At 40.5% G+C, this 22316-nt stretch overlaps 1 protein-coding gene and 1 long non-coding RNA gene across 2 annotated transcripts in view; both read right to left on the reverse strand.

Moving 5' to 3' along the window:
• Positions 1 to 15046, reverse strand: part of LOC103524363 (protein yellow-like) — a 36989-nt gene extending 21943 nt beyond the window's left edge. The window contains exons 1-4 of the mRNA XM_026833464.1: positions 14574 to 15046; positions 10060 to 10377; positions 8001 to 8177; positions 6663 to 6836 (exon numbers count right to left, since the gene is read on the reverse strand). Coding sequence (XP_026689265.1) covers positions 6663 to 6836; positions 8001 to 8177; positions 10060 to 10377; positions 14574 to 14784 — 880 coding nt within the window. The 5' untranslated portion in view covers positions 14785 to 15046. The remainder of the gene's footprint in view (positions 1 to 6662; positions 6837 to 8000; positions 8178 to 10059; positions 10378 to 14573) is intronic.
• Positions 3724 to 4749, reverse strand: LOC113473944. Its single transcript, XR_003395721.1, has 2 exons — positions 4699 to 4749; positions 3724 to 4047 (listed from the first exon to the last, which is right to left on the reverse strand). It is a non-coding gene; the product is annotated as an uncharacterized LOC113473944 (long non-coding RNA).
• Positions 15047 to 22316: the final 7270 nt, after the last annotated feature.

Consider the following 22316-nt stretch of genomic DNA (forward strand, 5'->3'; position numbering starts at 1 on the left):
CCTCCGGGAATTTTTCGATCTTGGTTAAAGAAAATCAGTATTTATGTACCTACCTATTTTATTTAATATTCAGTTATTATTATTCTTGATTTGATTTTTTTGATTTTACTTTCATGTAATGATTTAAGATCAAGACTAGAGCCCGTTCTCCCTTTATTCTCAATATAAGGTTTAAGTCACCCATCCATTTATTGGTCTTGCTCGGCGTAGCTTAGCATAGGTGATGCTAAAACCGGTCTTAAATGATCGACTGAAGTGTTATCTAAAACTTTCTCGCTTTGAGTTCATAGGTCGTCGCGACAAATTTCGAGATCAGAGCTCATTTGTGTTAGAAAATGTGAAAAAAATCCCCCAAAAACTAGTTTTTTTGGATTTTTGGCTTTATGGTTTTTTGGACAAAATTTGCACCACCATTTTCGTGATCCTGGTAAAAAGACCTTTAATTTGATATATAGGTCGACCAGGTTTGGATAAGTCCTTCTATGGGAACAGACCGACCGACCGACCGACCGACCGACAGACGACACCGAAGCGAATACAATAGTCCGTCCACTATACCTTTTATTATTAGTAATAATAAAGGAAGGACGGACTAAAAATAGCGCTGTTTTTGATTTCCATTGAAAATATTGGAAGGATTTCAAAAAACTCGTGTATCTTGATGAATAATATTGCGATATCAACATGATTCTTTTCAGGACGGTTTACTCAAAAAGATTCTATGTATGTCGTCGGGTCAGGTCCTCTTTCAAAAAAGCCTTCAATTTTCCTGATGAAAGTTGGGGGAAGCCTTGAAAAAGCTTCATATTGTTTGGTAATATTGAAAATATAGGAGTCCCGAATTCTCTTAAGTCTTCCCCATACCCTTGGAAAAATCTCTTTTGAAATTTTGATATTTTATGGTAGAAATAAATCGAAATTTTAGAATGGTCGACCTTTTTTTTTTTCCATTAGGCGCTTTAACAATGTTTTTGAGCATGTCGTTCGCGCCGGTTCCTCATTGGGTTTAAATTTTTTCGAAGATGTTCAGGGACTTCAGGAGCGACATTAGGGCGTCGACCCCGGCGGTTTCATCGGGTCGACCTTTTCTAATATCCTTTTCATTATTTTAACAAAGGTTAGTCTGGCGAAAAAATTGTAAACTTCATTATGTGGGTAGATTAAATACATGTATCTAAATAAATTTAATTATTGGTAAGTACAATGGTACCACAGGTTAGATCCAGGGAACTGTACAACGGAGGTGTTGCTCTCTCAAAATCGGAAGAGGACAGGATAGGAGAATGCCAGTAGTTTCAAGAACCTTATCTGTTTGCAATAAAGTTCGCCCCGGACGAGAAACGAACCCGCTACAAAGTGCTTGTAAGACAGGCGCTCTACACAACGGAGGTGTTGCTCTCTCAAAAACGGAAGAGGACAGGGCAGGAGAATGCCAGTCGTTTCAAGAACCTTATCTGTTTGCAATAAAGTTCGCCCCGGACGAGAAACGAACCCGCTACAAAGTGCTTGTAAGACAGGCGCTCTACCAAGCTAACTAGGCCTTTGAATCCAACCCCTTCACAACATAGTACCTATACTGCCGTGCTAAGCGAAAACGTCGTATGTCAAAAAACCCTTCTTTCGGGAAATCGAGTTTAAAGATTTCAATCTATACAGCAAACATACGTTTTTGACATACGGCAAAACGTTGTAGTGGTTTTTAAGGGATTTAGGATAAATAAAAAAAGTATAGGATCAAAATTTAGGATCACTTTAATAAATACAAATAATAAAAAAAAAATAAAAAATTTAGGATCATCGAAACCATTTGGCACCAAAAACCAAAAATCGAATTTTTGGACATACGGCGTTTTTGCTTAGCACGGCAATATACCTAGATACAGTATACCTACACTGACAGTGCCTAAAGTACCTACCTATACCTAGGTACAATACCTATATAGTAGGGCCGTATCCAGGATAGGAGACGCAAATGCCAAGGGCGAGAGTTCAAAATTTTCCGAGCCGGGCCTATAGTACAGGGGAAAAATTGAGCTCGAGGGGGGTAGGGCCCGGGCTCCCTCGCCTCCCCCCCCCTTAAATACGGCTCTGCTACATATACTTAGCTCCATAATATTTACCTACGAAACAAGAACCTACCGACATTAATACTTAGCTCCATAATATTTACCTACGAAACAAGAACCTACCGACATTAATACTTAGCTCCATAATATTTACCTACGAAACAAGAACCTACCGACATTAATACTTAGCTCCATAATATTTACCTACGAAACAAGAACCTACCGACATTAATACTTAGCTCTATAATATTTACCCACGAAACAAGAACCTACCGACATTAATACTTAGCTCCATAATATTTACCTACGAAACAAGAACCTACCGACATTAATACTTAGCTCCATAATATTTACCTACGAAACAAGAACCTACCGACATTAATACTTAGCTCCATAATATTTACCTACGAAACAAGAACCTACCGACATTAATACTTAGCTCCATAATATTTACCTACGAAACAAGAACCTACCGACATTAATACTTAGCTCCATAATATTTACCTACGAAACAAGAACCTACCGACATTAATACTTAGCTCCATAATATTTACCTACGAAACAAGAACCTACCGACATTAATACTTAGCTCCATAATATTTACCTACGAAACAAGAACCTACCGACATTAATACTTAGCTCTATAATATTTACCCACGAAACAAGAACCTACCGACATTAATACTTAGCTCCATAATATTTACCTACGAAACAAGAACCTACCGACATTAATACTTAGCTCCATAATATTTACCTACGAAACAAGAACCTACCGACATTAATACTTAGCTCCATAATATTTACCTACGAAACAAGAACCTACCGACATTAATACTTAGCTCCATAATATTTACCTACGAAACAAGAACCTACCGACATTAATACTTAGCTCCATAATATTTACCTACGAAACAAGAACCTACCGACATTAATACTTAGCTCCATAATATTTACCTACGAAACAAGAACCTACCGACATTAATACTTAGCTCCATAATATTTACCTACGAAACAAGAACCTACCGACATTAATACTTAGCTCTATAATATTTACCCACGAAACAAGAACCTACCGACATTAATACTTAGCTCCATAATATTTACCCACGAAACAAGAACCTTATCCCTCTTCCTATCTCCACAGTACGGATGTATTCGTAAGCATTATGTAAATATCTACTTATAAGGGGATAATGTTGTAGGTACCTATCTAAGTATGAAATATAACCCTACATACATCAGGGGTTTACGTTTACCTTTTCTTTAAATCACAAGGGAATACAATTTTATATTAGGTAAGGTAGGTACGTCTATTAAGACCTACATAGAATGTTAATCTAGGTATAGGTAAGTAAATATCTATAATATGAATATTAGAATATTGTTTTTTTACCTATACCTCCAAATTAATGTAATCGCCTTAGTACTTTTTACACTGAGAAAAAACTAGGGTGCCGGAAGCCCAATCGGGTGACTGAGTTCCGGCACCCTACTATTGAACTCTATACCGGGGAGCTGAACACTATAATACAGCATTTCAACAGCCTAAATCAGGGGAAGGAACTCAATAATAGAGTTCTAGTGACACCCTATCAACTTTTTTTTTTTTTTAGGTACATGGGAAAAGACCTACAAACCGAAGGGAAGTACCCAGCTATTTCCCTAATGCCTAATAATTTATTATTGGCAACAAAATTCACATTAGACCTATAAGGATGTATGTAGGTACATAATATTATCGAGGTGTTGACCTCTTAGGATGTAAGTTTGTAGATACATACATATTATCGAGGTATTTCTGGTGGTGTATTGCGATCGAATTTCATTGGCCTGTTGATTTCTCATGCAGTGTCGATTATTTAGCTATTGATAGTTTAATCCATCGGAATCGATAATCATTGATATTTCACTCGTTTGGTTTGATGATTGGATGTAGACGTGAGCTTGCACCCAGACACCCGACACAGTTTTGAATATAGTCCTGAAACAAAGGAAGAAATGAGGGTAAAATGTAGTCCTGAAAAAAAAAAAAAAAAAAAAAAAAAAAAAAAAAAAAAAGAGAAATAAAATTCCATGCCTCTTCTGCTGGAATAGAACAGGCGCCCTCCTGCTCACTAGACGAGCGTTTAGACCACTGAAGGCAAGTCTTTACGACGTTGTAGACCAGACCATACTCAATCCACGGCCCACGAAACTGTTCAGTACGGGTCCATTGGCAGCTTAAGCTATGACACTATGCCATAGGAGCTGGTACTAAGAGTAGGTAAGTACCAGTAAAATCGATGGTACTAAGTGCCAGTAAATCCTAATCCCTGTGATACTAAGTGGCCAGTACAATCTCTGGTAGTAAGTGCCAGTAAATGGAGAATGGGATGCCCATCGTTAGTAAAATGGGAAGGATTTTTTTTTCAATGTGTTAAAGCATACTATACAGTAAATTAAAAGCTTGTCAAAATACGTTCCTCAATTACCTATTACTTATAGTTAATATGACCCTAACTTGGTACTTGAACCACCATCCAGATCCGAAATTTTTAGTGTTTATTTATTTAATTATAAAGTGAAGGTTTAACGCGTTAACCACTGCACCACTGAGGTTGGCTGACTAAATAAATAGTAAAGACCGGTTTACCTGAAAGTTGCTCTCCAGGACCCCACCACCAGACGTCGGAGCCGGCGCCACACATGCGTCGAATTCGACAGTCGAGCGCTTCTGGGCCAGGGATGAAGTTGTACTCCTGAAGGCCCAGATGGGTGTCCCACATGTAGATGTTGTTCTCGTTGCAGAGGCGAAAGAAGATGACCTGTCCTGCGTTGTCCGTGCCCACGCAGGACAATCTGTTCGGTCTTCTTCCCGACAATCCATGTGACACCAGGCCTGTGGGCAATATTCCATTAAGCCTATGAGAGCCGCCCATGAGAGCCGAGGCCTATATTAAAGTCACATCAAACTTGACCAATACCCTCTTCCTCTTTTCGCTAAAATCCGCGTCAGAGCGCATCGGGGATTTGTCTATTAGTTAGAAAAACAAAATTTGCCAGCCCTAGTTTAGCTTAGTTGGTAGTGCGTCTGCCTTGTAAGCGCTAGGCCCGGCGGGTTCGATTCCCGCCCGGGTCTTTTATCCTGATGGGGTAATGTTCCGTTCTCGGAACGGCTGGGCTTTCTCCTATCCTGTTTTTTCTTCTTCGATTTCGGGACGATAAGACCATAGCAGTTTACAGTTCCTCTGTCAAACCTCTTAAAAAAAAAAAAAAAAAAAAAAATGTCAAAATGTTATTTGGCAAACTTTAGATACTCAGTACCAGTCCGGAGATAGAAGCGGTTAAATTTCAGCAAAATCCAATGGGAAGAAAGGAAAAAGTTCGGCTCTTGGGTGTTTTAAACTTGTTGCAAGCCAGCCTAGTTAGCTTAGTTGGTAGTGCGTCTGCCTTGTAAGGCGACGCTAGGCCGCGGGTTCGATTCCCGCACGGGCGGATTTATATCTGAGTGGGATAATGTTCGTTCTCGGAACGGCTGGCTTTCTCCTATCCTGTCTTCCTTTTCTCTTCTCGATTTCGGGACGATAAAGACCATAGAACACGCAAAAAAAAAAAAAAAAAAAAAAAAAAAAAAAAAAACTTGTTGCAATGTGATTGAAACCCTAGGCAGTGTCCACACATAGTCGACGCCGTCGATCTATCGTCGACCAACGTCCATTAATATTAATTTTCGCAGTGGTCGAGACTTCCTACGCTCGACTCGACGCGTCCTCATCCTCAATCCCCCCTAACTTACCGGTCTTAGTCTCTAACTTGCCGGTCCATTCCCCATAACTTACCGGTCTTAGTTCCTCAATTCCTCCTAACTTATCGGTCTTAGTTCCTCGATTCCCCCTAACTTACCGGTATTAGTCCCTAACTTACCGGTTCATTCCCCATAACTTACCGGTCTTAGTTCCTCAATCCCCCCTAACTTATCGGTCGTAGTCCTCGATTCCCCCTAACTTACCGGTCTTAGTCTCTAACTTGCCGGTCCATTCCCCATAACTTACCGGTCTTAGTTCCTCAATTCCTCCTAACTTATCGGTCTTAGTTCCTCGATTCCCCCTAACTTACCGGTATTAGTCCCTAACTTACCGGTTCATTCCCCATAACTTACCGGTCTTAGTTCCTCAATTCCCCCTAACTTACCGGTCTTAGTCCTCATCAATTCTCCCTAACTTACCGGTCTTAGTTCCTCAATTCCCCCTAACTTACCGGTCTTAGTCCCTAACTTACCGGTCCATTCCCCATAACTTACCGGTCTTAGTTCCTCAATTCCTCCTAACTTACCGGTCTTAGTCCTCATCAATTCTCCCTAACTTACCGGTCTTAGTTCCTCAATTCCCCCTAACTTACCGGTCTTAGTCCCTAACTTACCGGTCCATTCCCCATAACTTACCGGTCTTAGTTCCTCAATTCCTCCTAACTTACCGGTTTGAGTCCTCATCATCATCAAGTCCCCATAACTTACCGGTCTTAATTCCTCAATTCCTCCTAACTAACCGGTCTTAGTCCTCATCAATTCCCCATAACTTACCGGTCTTAAGTAGTCCTCATCAATTCCCCCTAACTTACCGGTCTTGGTCTTCTGATGCAAACAGTTCGACTTGACGTAGAACATGTGATCCGAACTCAAATAGGAGAAGTAGAGGAAGTTACTGCCGCAGCCGCGCCTCACCAGAATAATGTAGAGCACGTCCCTCTTACCGCCACCGGCCAGGACGGCCTTCGGTAATTGGACACGGTAACCTGGAAGTGAAATTCAAATGTCTTAACACGGCTTCGGCATCTAAAGGTGCGTCCACACATACGAGCCCGTCGCGTCGATCGACGTCGATTCACAATAAATTCATATCGATCGACGGCCGTAGACTATGTGTGGACACACCTTAAGACGTTATCCTCCAGAACCACCTAGTTGGCTTGTTTAGTAGCACGTCTGCCTTGATTTCCGCCCGGGCCCGGGCCGAATTTTATCCTGAACGGATAAGGTTCGTTCTCGCAACGACCGGCTTTTTCCTTTCTTCCTTCTCTCTTCAATTTCGGGTCGATAAGACCTTAGCAGTGTAACTGTTCCTCCATCAAACCTCTTCATAAAAAAGACCTTAATATTGGACACAGCGTCCTACGGTAATGGAGCAGTTGCAATTGGGAAAATATTATTAATAAAAGGTCGATTCCTACGTAAAAAGTTGTGAAAAATCCATTTCTGACGTCAAAACTCCGAAAAAGTAACTTTAAAAGGTCGAAAATTCAATTTTTAATTGCCGTTCTAATGAAAAAGTTCAAAGAGTTGCATTGAACTCTATATCGGGAAGCTCGACACTATAATATAGCATTCCAACAGCCTAAATCAGGGGAAGTTACCCAATAATAGAGTTCTTCCAACCTAAACTTGTGGCACTCTGTCACAATTTTATTTTATTATTATTTTTTTTTCTCAGTGTAAAAATGTCTGGAATACTTTTTTTTAAAAAATGCTTTATGGCTGGATTACTGACCATTTGGCCAATTTCCTGTGCGGCCAATACAAATGAATAGACTGGGTAAGGTATGGTCACTGGGTATATTGCTATGGTGACGCTTATGATGGTTGCTATGGTAACTAGAATTGTTTACAAATATACCGGGTGTACTCATACAAACAATCGAAGCGGGAGTCATGAATTATGATGTCATCGCCTACGGAAGCGTATGCCGTGACGTCGAAGTTCACGATTTAACGGTATTTTTAATCGATTTATCTCGGGATCTAGAAGTCGTAGAAGAAAAAGAAAAATTCCGTTGGTCCTCATTTTTCCTGCTCTACGACTTTGAAACATCACACAAGTAAGCGCAACTGATCTATTAAGAATTATTTTACTCTAACTCCGCCCACAAAACTAATAATTATTTTAAGCTCCGCCCACTCACCTTCGTTCGTCATCGTGTTCCACACGAGGATAGCTCGGGAACCTCCGTCGCTCACCATGACAATAGGGTAGCCATCGTCGTTATAGTCTACCACGATGTATTGAAGACGGCTAGTGGAGCAGACCAGACTGCAGAGTTCGATGACCGACACCACCTTCCCGGATTCGCAATGGACGCCTGAGGGAATAATAATAATCGTAATAATAATTATCGTCCCTGTCATCATTGGAGCACTCGGTACAATCCCAAAGACCTTGGATGAGAATATCAAGAAATTGGAGGGCGACATATCACTTCACAAGATTCAGGATATTTCTCTGTGCGGAAGTGCCCATATCCTGAGGAAGACCATCTACTGGAAGCAAAAAGAAACCTGGCCTGAGGATTCTGGTTGAATCTTGGCCAGATTTTATTGCTTCCGGCAATATAATAAAATGTTTTATTGTTGTGTTGAAGTTGAAAATAATAATAATAATAATAATAATAATAATAATAATAATAATAATAATAATAATAATAATAATAATAATAATAATAATAATAGTGAAAATTGACGATAAACACTTGGGTCCCGGAAATCCCCTATATGCAAATACCTACATACTTGTAGGTAGGTATAGATATATTAGATATGTATGATTTTGATTGATGTACTCATCATTTTTCATACAATTTTCAGAATAAATTAATTTTCCGAATCTATAATAATAATAATGGTGGGAGGGAGGGGGAGTAAACAGATGGAGGGAAGAATGGAGATGGGACGAGGGGAAATAAAACGAAATATGTAGAAAGAGAAAACAGAGTAGGAGAAAGAGAGATCAAAAACAGTCGTTATTAGGGAGGAAGGAGAGGGATAATAAAGAGAGCGATGGAGAGAGTCAGGGCCATATCCAGGATGTACCGGGGGGGGGATGGATGCTCCAAATTTTTCCGGGCCCCTCGGCCTTCCAACTAAATACGGCCCTGGAAGAAGAAGAAGAGGGAAAGAGTAAACAAAGAGGGGAGAGGTAAGTGGGAGAAAGAGAGATTAGCAAAAAGAACGAGAAAAACAATGAGAAAGGGAATTCGCTGAGAAAGGGAAGAGAAGGAAGTGGAAGAAAAAGAAAAAAACAAACTGGGAAAGATGAAGGAGAAGTGTGTGGGAATGAGAGACAGAAAGAGATAAAAACAAAGGGAGAGGAAGGGAGAAACTGAGAGAGGGACAGCCCTTGTTTGAAGATAAAATTGAAAATGCGGAGACAAAAGAATTCAAAGAAGGTACACAAGTTAGTAGGTACCATCTGAATGTTCTAAATTCAAAACATTTCAAAGGATGTCATAGATACCCAGACAGTGATAATACCCGTTTTCCCGTAACCCTTGTTTGAAGATAAAATTGAAAATGCTGAGACAAAAGAATTCAAAGAAGGTACACAAGTTAGTAGGTACCATGGTCTCGCTGGAGGACGTAAAACTGAGACAAAACCAGCCCTGTCAAGCCACAGACAATAACACTGGCTCTTTTGAGGGTACCTGAGTAGGTACCATCTGAATGTTCTAAATTCAAAACATTTCAAAGGATGTCATAGATACCCAGACAGTGATAATACCCGTTTTCCCGTATAGTTACCTATTTCGACATTTTTGGAACTTTTCAACTCCATCCCACTCCTACATCGTTCCAAATACATGAGACCTTGTTTAGACTGCGGAAGTACCTAAAGGGTTTCAGTCTCATTCTGGCAGTATTTGAGAATTTACTGTAGACGTAGATTTAAGCCGTATTCGATTATGTGACTTTTTTTATAGTCACCATGGCTGAACCGATGAGCGGAAAAGTTCGCTCAGAAAATTCCCGCCCTGGCCGGGATTCGAACCCAGCACCTCCAGGTTGAGAGTCAGTGCTCTTGACCACTCGGCCACAGAGGTGGGCTGCCCTATTTGCCTACCTATAACTTTAAGTGAAGAGCCCTATTACTTACCTATTACTTTAGGTGAAGAGCCCTATTACCTACCTATTACTTTAGGTGAAGAGCCCTATTACCTACCTAATACTTTAGGTGAAGAGCCCTATTACCTAATACTTTAGGGCCGCACTTCTTCTCCGGCGCCTCCAAGGTGTTGACAATCCCCACATCCAGGAACCACACGATCCCCTTGCAGTCCAAATAGAGGTCGACCGCGTTCACGATAGCCTCACAGGAGCAAGGGTCATGCAGACTCCAGCACGGGTAAGGCGTAATACACGGGTTACACTTCATGTTGGACTTGAGGCAGATTTGGCCGACGGAGAAGGGCACGCCCGGCCGATATTTGGGCTGCAGGAGGATCGTCTTGTCACCACACATCTGGAAGCGGGTGTGAATGATGTCCGTGCCTTTGTATTTCCCGGACGCTGAAAGACAGAATGGAATACACCTTTTTTTAATATTATTTCCTTTTAAAAAAATTGTACCTTGGAACCGTCCTCACATTACTTCAAGGCACACTCCCCCACATCCATGCCTATCCAAGAACGGAAAAGTCTGGGTAAAAAATTTCTGCCCTGGTAGGGATTCGAACCCAACACTTCCGGGATGAGAGTCAGTGCTCTTGACCACTCAGCCACAGAGGTGGACGAATAGAATACGCCTAAGTGACCACATTGGGGCAGTGATGGGTCGTTCGATTTTCAAAAGGGGAAGGTCATCCGCTTACTATCAGGTACACCTGATCAGGTCCACCTGTCAGGTCTACCTGATGGTGTGTGTGCTCATCAGGACTACCTGATAGTGTGTGCTCATCAGGACTACCTGATAGTGTGTGCTCATCAGGTAGACCTGATGGACGGACCTTTTCAGCAGTGCCTGTCTGGTCTACCTGACAGTGTGTGTGCTCAGCTAGACCTGATAGCCGGAGCTGATCGGATGTAGTTACCTGTCAGGTATATCTGGCCTTACATCTAGTAGTCGATATTTTTTACTTTTTTTTTTTAAGATGAGTGTTCCACCGCCGTTTTTATTTCGTAGCAATTGAACAACTGCTACATTAGACGCTTGTGGCCTGTGTCGTGTCTCGACAACATAGATTCTTTACCTCTTCGATCGACGGCGTCGACTATGTGTGGACACAACTTAGATTTTTCTACTGACTATTGTGAACCCCATTCAGAATGGCGATGATCGAAATGGTGAGACAGAATTTGTGGCGCTAATTCCTCTCCTTGGAGGACCATTTTCCTCCCCGAAGGAGCGCCCCGAAGAGGTTTCCACTATTAAGAGAGCAAGTTTTACAAAATTTATGCAAAATGTCATTCTGTCCTACGGGATTAGGACAGGTGGCGTAGACGGCCATGACAGTTTGAAACATTTTCAGTTGGGGACATCGAAACTGTCAAATACATGCTGCAGGTCTGGCTGTATAGTTTGTCATGCTACAATGAATTTGCACCGCCAGGGGCGGACTTGGAATCACCGAAAGGCGTCAATAAATTTGCAATTTGAGTTTCATTTGTGACAAAAGCTTTCTCCTATTTTGTTCAAATTATCTCTTCGATTTCGGGGCGATAAGACCAACAGTTTACCTCTTTGAAAAGAAAGGAAAAAGAGCTAGGCGTCACTTCTTTAGCTGTTTTCACACATAGGTATTCGACGCCATCGATACACCGTCGATCGACGTCGACTGAAACCGTACACCGTCTCGACAACATAGATTCTTTACCTCTTCGATCGACGGCGTCGACTATGTGTGGACACAACTTATATTTTTCTACTGACTATTGTGAACAATGTGAACCCCATTCAGAATGGCGACGATCCAAATGGTAAGACAGAATTTGTGGCGCTAATTCCTCTCCTTGGAGGACCGTTTTCCTCCCCGAAGGAGCGCCCCCGAAGAGGTTTCCACTATTAAGAGAGCAAGTTTTACAAAATGTATGCAAAATGTCATTCTGTCCTACGGGATTAGGACAGGTGGCGTAGACGGCCATGACAGTTTGAAACATTTTCAGTTGGGGACATCGATTAATCCTAAGTAGTTGAGGTTTTAGGTAGAAGACAACTTTAACCTCAAGGGAAATTCTGTGCGAAAACCTCGTATATGATTCCTCTGCTTGGAAAAGTTAACATAGGGGAAAAACAAAGGAGTCTTCGCAATAATCAGCACAACTTTAATTGCATGTGAATCTTAAATCAACAAAAAGATTGTATAAACTTTGAAAACGGGATACCATGTCAAGTACTAATTAATACTAGTATTAAAAAGATTGTAAGTAAATAAGAAAGTAAACTTTTGAAACCGGTAGGTAAATAAGACAAAGTGACTGGAGGTGGGATTGAACAAATAAAATTAAAAGTCTTCGAATAAACATCATGAGCTACTATGATAATATATGTGCATGTGCGTCTAAAGGTGGAAACACACTACCATCACGTCACGTCACATGAACTCATGAGGAGTCAAAAAGATGTTGTTCAAAGTTTTCCCATAATATTGTATTATTGTGGGTAATTTCGTTCAGAACAGCCACAGAAAAAAAAATCTGGTGTGAACATCACACGACTTTCCTTATCCTATTGAATGATGCTTATTTGAGTGTTCTTTTACCATAACTTTATCTGGTGTGAACATCACACGACTTTCCTTATCCTATTGAATGATGCTTATTTGAGTGTTCTTTTACCATAACTTTTGCAAAAGACTTCTTTTGTACCAAATACATAAGAACTTGTTTAGACTGCGGGAGTAAAGGGACTTTTCAGAGCTTTCAGTCTCATTCTGTCATTATAAACAGGGTATATTCTATTCTATTCTTAGTGAGTGCCGTGATATAAAAATGAATGACAGAGTCTATCAAGCGTGCCGGGAGGCGCGCGAACGTCAAGAGTTCGATTCTTGTTCAACATTGCTAAAAATAAAGTAGGTACCTACTTACTTGGGGAAAAAAAAAAACAGTAATGTTAGTGTGACCCAAAAATGAACCACATCATAGACGTTGCTTAAGACGAAGAGCTTATACTTATCCTGATGAAATTTCACCGTGCAATCTGTGCAGCACGTTTAGGTGCAACCTGCAAGCTCAAATGAGGTTGCACGTTATTTAGCTGCACCCCCCAGGAGACACTAATGGACTAAGATGCAACGTGAAGAGAGATAAGACGAGATAAATTCTAAACTAAGTAAAGTAAACCCTCAACAATAGCGAGAGAGAACGAGATACGTATAGCGAGAGAGAGAGAGAGAGAGGGGGAGGGAGGGAGAATTAGAGAAAGGTAGGATAGACAGAACTAGAGAGAGAGAGCGAGGGGGAGAATAGAAAAAGGAGAGAAAGACAGGAGGGAGAGTGTATGAGAAATTGAGAAAAATGTGGGAAAGAGTGAAAAAGCGACGTAAAAACGAAGTGGATCAGAAAGAGAACGGGAGGGCGAATAGGGGAAAGAAAATGAAAAAAAGCAAAGGGAGAAGGGGGGAATTCTGAGAGAAAGAAGTGAGAAGGAAAAAGAAGAAAACAGAGATGCCAAAAGAAAAGAAGAACAAGAAGAAAGAAGAAGAACAAGAAGAAAAACACTTCCAACACAATGCGGGAAAAAATAATGTTTTCTCTCTCTCTCTCTCTCTCTCTCTCTCTCTCTCTCTCTCTCTCTCTCTCTCTCTCTCTCTCTCTCTCTCTCTCTCTCTCTCTCTCTCTCTCTTTCTCTTTCTCCCTCTCTCTCTCTCTCTCGTGGTGAAAGGAAAGAAAACAAGGGAGAAGTGGAAGAGGATGGAGTGGAAATGAAGTTGAAGAAACAAGAAGATGAGGACGAAAAAAAAGTGGTGAAAGTAAATGGGGCGGGAGAAAGAGAAAGAGAGGGGAGGGGAGGGAGAGAGAGGGAAGGGAAGTAACGGGGGAGTGAGAGAGGAAAGGAAGGGATTGAATATTGAAAGAGAGGAAGACAACAGAGAGCTCAATAGAAAGGCTCAAAAAAGGAAATGGGCAAAGGAAAGGAGAAAGCTAAAAGTCCCCCCTCACACTGGACTTGACGTTAACGTGATGGTAGTGTGTTCCTACCTTAATATCTATCGATCTACGTTCATACTCGATAGAGAGGTGTATTTTGTACAGCAAATATTGACTACAAATAGATACTGCTATCTAGGGTTTGATGTTCTACCCCACTTGAAAAATAGAACTTGAGGTAAACATGAGAAAGGTATTGTAAACATGAACGAGAAGTGGCAAATATTTACAACAAAAAACTTCCGTTAAGTAGACCGTTCTACCTTTACACTCTGCTTCATGTGCTTCATACACAAAAAGCCCACTCCGAGGCTTCGAAATTGGGGTCGAGGGGGCCCGACCTTCGAGCTTCATTTTTGAATAGAAAATTGCGAGAAAAAAGCCGTCACAAATGAACAGTAACCAGTGTTATTATAGGGTTAGGTTAAACACAAAAAGGAGTTTTCACAATTATTGTTATTATACGGTGCGTTTAACACAAAAAAAGCGCTTTCTTTTTCATTGCCGTGGCTTCTGAATAATTACCGCTTTTTCCGCCACACATGTTCCAGCAATTCCGGCGGTCTGTCTGGCCACAATAAAGTACAATATTTTCGACAGAAGCACATTTTACCTACCGATGTATTCGCATTTGAACTTGGCATCCGGCCAGTCCAAGTTGCAGCCGCTGAGGGAAAACACCATCTCGTTTAGATATCCGGAGTCACAATAGGGGTCGGTCGACTTGACGGCACCCAACAGAAAGGATAAAACAAACAGGAACACAGAGCACTCGAAACATTGACGCTTTAAAATAACATGTTTAAAACGCGACAATTGAATTAACATTGTTTTTAAAATTCGAACTCATGATAGGGTAGGGTGGAGGAATTCGTTTCGAAAACGGGAACAGGATTTTTCACGACGTGGCTGGAATCATTCTGGGCTGCTAACATTCGTAGATCCGGTTATCAACAGCATGCCTCTACTCTGGAGGAACATTGGAACCTTTAAGTACTTACCAATTTTGCATTGAGATCAAGCGTGCCGGGAGGCCCGCGAACGTCAAGAGTTCGAAGCGCCAAGCGGCCTATATTAACACGAAACATAGTTTCATGATAAAACCAAAGCAGCTCTCAGCGTCTACAGTCTAAAGGTGTGTCCACAAAGTCGACGCCGTCAATCGACGAGGTGAAGAGGTGAGTCTATGTTGTCGAGGCAGTGTACGGTTCCAATTTTGCATTGAGATCAAGCGTGCCGGGAGGCCCGCGAACGTCAAAAGTTCGAAGCGCCAAGCGGCCTATATTAACACGAAACATAGTTTCATGATAAAACCAAAGCAGCTCTCAGCGTCTAACTACAGTCTAAAGGTGTGTCCACAAAGTCGACGCCGTCAATCGACGAGGTGAAGAGGTGAGTCTATGTTGTCGAGGCAGTGTACGGTTTCAGTCGACGTCGATCGACGGCGTCGACTATGTGTGGACAAGGCTTAACACAAATACACTATGAACTTTTATTCCACCAAAATCCTTTGATCTTACCTAACTTATATGGTGATAGATTCTGACGTGACTTTGTGAAGATTCATCTTGAAATTCATCTTTAACTTATATGGGTTCAAGTGGATATATGTAGATGTAGATCGACTTCGAACGACTTTAGTGTAAACGCACCTATTCACTGAAATCGAGTTTCCTTTTTTCCGAACGACGATTTTATTCCTCGAACAGAGTCACCTGGAAAATAATCTCTAGGTATACGCTCCAATGGCCCTGACTAATTAATAGATCAGTTGCGCTTACTTGGGTGATGTTTCAAAGGCATAGAGCAGGAAAAATGAGGACCAACGGAATTTTTCTTTTTCTTCTACGACTTCTAGATCTCGAGATAAATGGATGGAAAAATGAGGACCAACGGAATTTTTCTTTTTCTCCTACGACTTCTAGATCCCGAGATAAATCCATTTAAAAAATACCGGTAAATCGTGAACTTTGACGTCACGGCATACGCTCCCGTAGGCGATGACGTCACATCAAATGTCCCGAGCAAAGCTCCTTCGCAGGCAACACATTAATGTGTTTGTGCGCATACGTTTCTGCGCATTTCTTTCTGCTCCTCCGCAAGCGTGCTTGCATACTGGTGCTACCTAGCGGACGAAAAAAACAACTGCGTAAAGTCTGACGTCACATATCTTTGAACTCTTTCATTAGAACGGAAAATGAAAATTGAATTTTCGACCTTTTACAGTTATTTTTTCGGAGTTTTGACCTCGGATTTGAATTTTCCCCAACTTTTTACATAAGAATCGATCATTTATTTATAATTTTTACCCATTTGCAACTGCTTCATTCCAGAAATTTTTGAGCCAATTAAAATTATACTCAACTAAGTTTTTGAGCAAATAAATGCCTCCTCCTTCTCTTCCTCCTTCCCTTCTTCCTCTTCCTCCTAATAGTCTTTTTGTGTATTTAACTCAAATCAAATTTTGATAAATTTCCCCCCCCAAATTGAAAGCGAGGGGATAAAATAAAATGTCACAAACATGACATCGGTTCCGAGTGAAGTTTTAGGACAGCATTTTTTGAGGAAGAGACGGGAGGACCTGTTTAGAAAGGGAAGATTGCTCCAGGAGAACAGAAAATGCGAGAGGGACCTCTTCTGTAACTCTTTTTCAAAGGAAGAAACAGTATCTTCTTTAAGGGAATTTAAATTGAAAGCGAGGGGATAAAATAAAATGTCACAAACATGACATCGGTTCCGAGTGAAGTTTTGGACAGCATTTTTTGAGGAAGAGACGGGAGGGCCTGTTTAGAAAGGGAAAATTGCTCCAGGAGAACAGAAAATGCGAGAGGGACCTCTTCTGTAACTCTTTTTCAAAGGAAGAAACAGTATCTTCTTTAAGGGAATTTTAAGACGACTAGACGAGATACTTTGTCAAATAGCTTTATAACCGGTGAATAAATTATGTAGAGTACCTACCTTGTCTTCACTTGACTAGGGTAATTGAAATTGTATATTTATAATAGTTACATACCTAGGTTACATAGAAAACTATACAATAATTAAAAGTGACAATGAGTTCTAAACTAGTTAGTTGGTCAAAACTAGTTAGTTTGAAAGGCACCTGCCTTGTAAGTACCTAGCTCTCGAGATCAATTACGGCCCGGCGTACATTTTATCCTCAACAGGTAGGGGTTTTTTCTCGGAGCGGCTGGCTTTCTCCTAAATCATTTAAGACCGGTTTTAGCGTCACCTATGTTAAGCTACGCCGAGCAAGGCCAATAAATGGATGGGTGACTTAAACATTATATTAGAAATAAAGGGAGAACGGGCTCTAGTCTTGATTTTAAATCATTACATGAAAGTAAAATCAAAAAATCAAATCAAGAATGATAATAAACTGAATATTGAGAACGGGCTCCAGTCTTGATTTTAGATTTTAACATGAAAGTAAAATCAAAAATAATAATAAACTGAATATTAAACAAATTAGGTAGGTACATAGGTACTGATTTTCTTTTATTTATAATGGTTACATAGAAAACACTAGGTATACAATAATAAAAAATGACAATGAGTTGATATGTTTCGCCATTTCCTGATGTGGCATCTTCAGAACAACTGATCAAAACTAGGTAGCTAGTTTGAAAGGCACCTGCCTTGTAAGTAAGCACCTAGCTCTCGAGATCAATTACGGCCCGGCGTACATTTTATCCTCAACAGGTAGGGGTTTTTTCTCGGAGCGGCTGGCTTTCTCCTATAAAAATTCCCGGAGGGACGGGCCCAGCTTGTTAAAGTTCTCGCGGCACGATGAAAAAGCAAAATGAAGGCAACTAAGAAAACAAAGGCAATAAATCTTTTCCGTGCTACACACAAGAAGTCCTTACAGGAACTCCGTGATGATTTCAAAGAAAAAACGAAAAGCTAAGAAAGGAGTAGGAGGAGAAGGAGAAAAGGGCTGTGTAAAGAAGAAGAGGAACAAGGAGGAGAAGGGAAGAATAGAAGGAAGAAAAGAAGGAGGAAAGAGAGGATAAATAGAAGAAAAATGAGGAGGAGGAGGAGAACAAGAAGACGTCAAAGACGAAGAAGAAGACGACGAAGACAGAAGATGAGGGAGGAGAAAGGAGAACAGAGGAGGGAAGAAGAAAAGGAGGAGGAGGAGGAAAAGAGGCAAGGAAAAGAAAAAAGAATGAAACTAAAAAGAACTTGCTCACATAAAATATACAAAACCTACCTAAAATCGTGGGAGAAAGAAAATCTGCTGTTAATGATAAAAAAAGAAGGTTAGGTAGAACGCAAAAACAGAGAGAACAAAAAACTTGAAAATAAGAGAACAAAATTAGAGAAAGCTAAAAAATTGAAATAGAAGGAGGGAGAAAGATAGAGATAGACGTGAAGATAAAGAAGAAAAGAAAGACAAAAGAGAAGATAAGCAAGAGGTAGAATGAAACGGAGAGAGAGAAAGAAATAGATAGGTGGATGGATAAAGGAAACCGAGAGCAAAGGAGTTTCTCGAAAGAGAGAAAGAGACAGTTCTCAAAAGAGGAAAAAGGGAGGGGAAGAGAGAGAGAGATAGAGAGGGGGAAATAGAGGACACAAAGAGAAAAAGAATCGGCGAAAAGAAAGAAAAGGAAGATAGAGTTATAGAAAAAGAATCTAGAGAAAGAGATCCTCAACCAGCTGATAGTTATGAGTTCATCACCCTCAACCAGCTGATAGTCATGAGTTCATCACCCTCAACCAGCTGANNNTACCTTTTTATTACTATCGTAATAATAAAGGAAGGACGGGCTAAAAAGAGAAGACCCTATACTCAAAATACCCAGTGCAAATTTCATCGCTTTCGGACCAGGCCAGAGTTGCAGCAAAGTTGATGCTCCAAGAAGTGTTCACAGCTGAATTGCCACCATGACCTGGGGACAAAAGAAAAGAAGTTTATTTCAATAATGAACACCAAAAAATAATACAAGAAGAGTTGAAAACTGCTGTTTCGGACTTATTAGACCTCATCAGCTAGCCATAGCCCGAAATGTAACACAGATGATCCATGTTTCGTGGGCAGACTAGGACAGCTGTTTTCGACGTCCGTAGAAACGTCAATTTACCTTTTGGTAAACTGCCGTTTTACAGAAGTTTAGAACAACCGCCACCAATACCTGGGTTATCGATTGCCTGTTGACAAAAGACTTCTTTTGTACCAAATACATAAGACCTTGTTTAGACTGCGGGAGTAAAGGGACTTTTCAGAGCTTTCAGTCTCATTCTGTCATTATAAACAGGGTATATTCTATTCTATTCTTTCTTATTTGGAGGGTTTTTGCAACCAAAATTAGCCTCCTGTTGATTCAACTCTTTATTGTTGTTTGACGAAAACTCGTTTCTGCACATGCACAAAAACGAGTTTTCGTCAAATGACGTTAAAGAGTTTAGTTAACGGGACGCTACTTTTGGATGCAAAAGCTCTCTTTTGTCCGGAAAGGAAAATACAACTTTAGTAAGTAGGTAACATCATAGGCCTCTTCTATAAGGAAGAGGGGGAAAAATCCACTATTGGAACGTTCTATTGTAGAGCTGGTTAGTGTAGACTGTAAACGTTAAACACATTGTCTACGGGGGATAATTACAAGAGTTATTTATGCCAAGTACGGGGGCCCGGTTTGAGTGATTTCCTATGTGATACCTGACGCATAAGTAGATTACACCCCGTCTAAACAAGTACATTTTTGTTTCTACTGTTCTTAAGCTGTGTTCACACATAGTCGACGACAGTCGATCGACAGCGACTCAAACCGTCCACACTGCCTCGACAACATCTAGATTCACCTCGTCGATCGACGGCCGTCGACTATGTGCGGACACAGCTTTACATTTTGTTCTTGAATCACAAGCTGATTAGTGAGGTGAGTGCCGTGATATAAAAATGAATCACAGAGTCTATCAAGCGTGCCGGGACTGCCGGGAGGCGCGCGAACGTCAAGAGTTTGATTCTTGTTCGACATGTTGTTCAGTAGGTACTTAGAAGAAAAAAAAAAAAAAAAAAAAAAAAAAAAAATGTGAGGGGGCCCACTGTCGGTACTCGATGACCAAAAATTAAAATTTTGTAGGAACATTCTCACACACTGACATGAGAATCAAGTGACATGAGAATCATATTGGGTTTACTCGCATGTAGAACACATATCCCAAATGCCGTCAATTTGAAAAATTGAAAGCAAAAGGAATACCAAAAAACCTGAAAAAGAAAACGGATTAGTGACATCCTAACAAAGCCCTAACAAGTCCCTACAGGCCCTACCGTGTCCCTACAAGCCCTACCGAACCTGAAAGAGAAAATGGATTAGTTCAACACACAAAAGAAGCTCTATGAAAGAAAAACGAGAAGATGAAGACGAAAAAAAAGTGGTGAAAGTAAATGGGGCGGGAGAAAGAGAAAGAGAGGGGAGGGAGAGAGAGGGAAGGGAAGTAACGGGGGAGTGAGAGAGGAAAGGAAGGGATTGAATATTGAAAGGAAGACAACAGAGAGCTCAATAGAAAGGCTCAAAAAAGGAAATGGGCAAAGGAAAGGAGAAAGCTAAAAGTCCCCCCTCACACTGGCAAAAATTTTGTACAAAATTTTAAAGATTCTCTTAGACAAAATTTTGAAGTTGGGTACAAAAAAATGGGTTTGATAGGAGGGAACTGTAACTGCCAAGGTCTTATCGTCCCGAAATGGAAGGGAAAGAGAAGACAGGTCCTACTTGAAGTGTTGAGTTTTTATTTTTTTTATTAATATTTATTATAGTGTGCCAACAGAGGTAGAATTATAATGTTATATACACTTTAAGGGACCTACTTACAGTTTTAGTTTGGACTTTTTGAGGAACTCAAGAACAGAATTTTCATCGTTAGATAGACAGGCGTAAAGGTCGTTAGGGGATCTTATATTCTGGTACTTTTTGCCGAGAGTGACACAAAGAACTATGTCAATCTCAGTCTCGAGTTAGAGAGTGACACAGAGAGAACTGTATCTCTCTCTTACCCAAGTTGGAGAGTGACAGAGAACTGTCCCTTTCTAACCCGGTCTTTAGCGTGACACAGAGAACTGTGTCCTTTTTCCCTTTCCCACCCGGGAAGGTTTGCAGTATTTGAGCAGGTGTTTGACTGTCATCCTACAGTTACAGGTGTCACAATGTGTGTGTGTTGAGTTTTGCCTTTGTGCAGAATTTTTGCCAGTGTGAAGGCCTTTTTAGTCTGTCCTTCCTTTATTAAATTACAACAGTAATAATAAAAGGTATAGGGACGGGCTATTGTATTTGCTTCGGTGTCGTCTGTCTGTCTGTCACTCTGTCTGTCTGTTCCCATAGAATTACTTATCCGAACCTGGTCGACCTATATATCAAATTGAAGGTCTTTTTACCAGGAACACGAAAGTGGTGGTGCAAATTTTGTCCAGAAAACCATAGAGCGAAAAAACCAAAAAAAAACTGGTTTTGGGGGATTTTTTTCACATTTTCTCACACAAATGAGCTCTGATCTTGAAATTTGTCGCGACGACTGGGTTTGATAGGAGGGAACTGTAACTGCCAAGGTCTTATCGTCCCGAAATGGAAGGGAAAGAGAAGACAGGTCCTACTTGAAGTGTTGAGTTTTACCTTTGTGCAGAATTTTTGCCAGTGTGAAGGCCTTTTTAGTCCGTCCTTCCTTTATTAAATTACAACAGTAATAATAAAAGGTATAGGGACGGACTATTGTATTTGCTTCGGTGTCGTCTGTCTGTCACTCTGTCTGTCTGTCTGTCAGTCTGTCACTCTGTCTGTCTGTTGTTCCCATAGAATTACTTATCCAAACCTGGTCGACCTATATATCAAATCGAAGGTCTTTTTACCAGGAACACGAAAGTGGTAGAGCAAATTATGTCCAGAGAACCAAAAATGCAAAAAAAAAAAAAAAAAAAAAAAAAAAAAAAAAAAAAACAAAAAACAAAAAACTGGTTTTTGGGGGATTTTTTTCACATTTTCTCACACAAATGAGCTCTGATCTTGAAATTTGTCGCGAAATGAAATGGGTGACTTAAACATTATATTGGTAGTTATTAGGAAACATACAAAGGAATAAAGGGAGAACGGGCTCTAGTCTTGATTTTAACATGAAAGTAAAATCAAAAATCAAATCAATAATAATAATAAACTGAATATTAAACAAATTAGGAAGGTACATAGGTACTGATTTTCTTTAACCATGATCGAATAAACTACAGGCTAAAAAATTTCCGGAGGGACGGACCCAGCTTGTTAAAGTTCTCGCGGCACGATGAAAAAGGAAAATGAATGAAAAAGCAAAAGGCAACTAAGAAAACAAAGGCAATAAATCTTTTCCCTGCTACACACAAGAAGTCCTTACAG

This window comes from Diaphorina citri, unplaced genomic scaffold, assembly GCF_000475195.1.
Source record: "Diaphorina citri unplaced genomic scaffold, Diaci psyllid genome assembly version 1.1 scaffold95, whole genome shotgun sequence".
In the NCBI taxonomy this organism is placed as follows: domain Eukaryota; kingdom Metazoa; phylum Arthropoda; class Insecta; order Hemiptera; family Psyllidae; genus Diaphorina; species Diaphorina citri.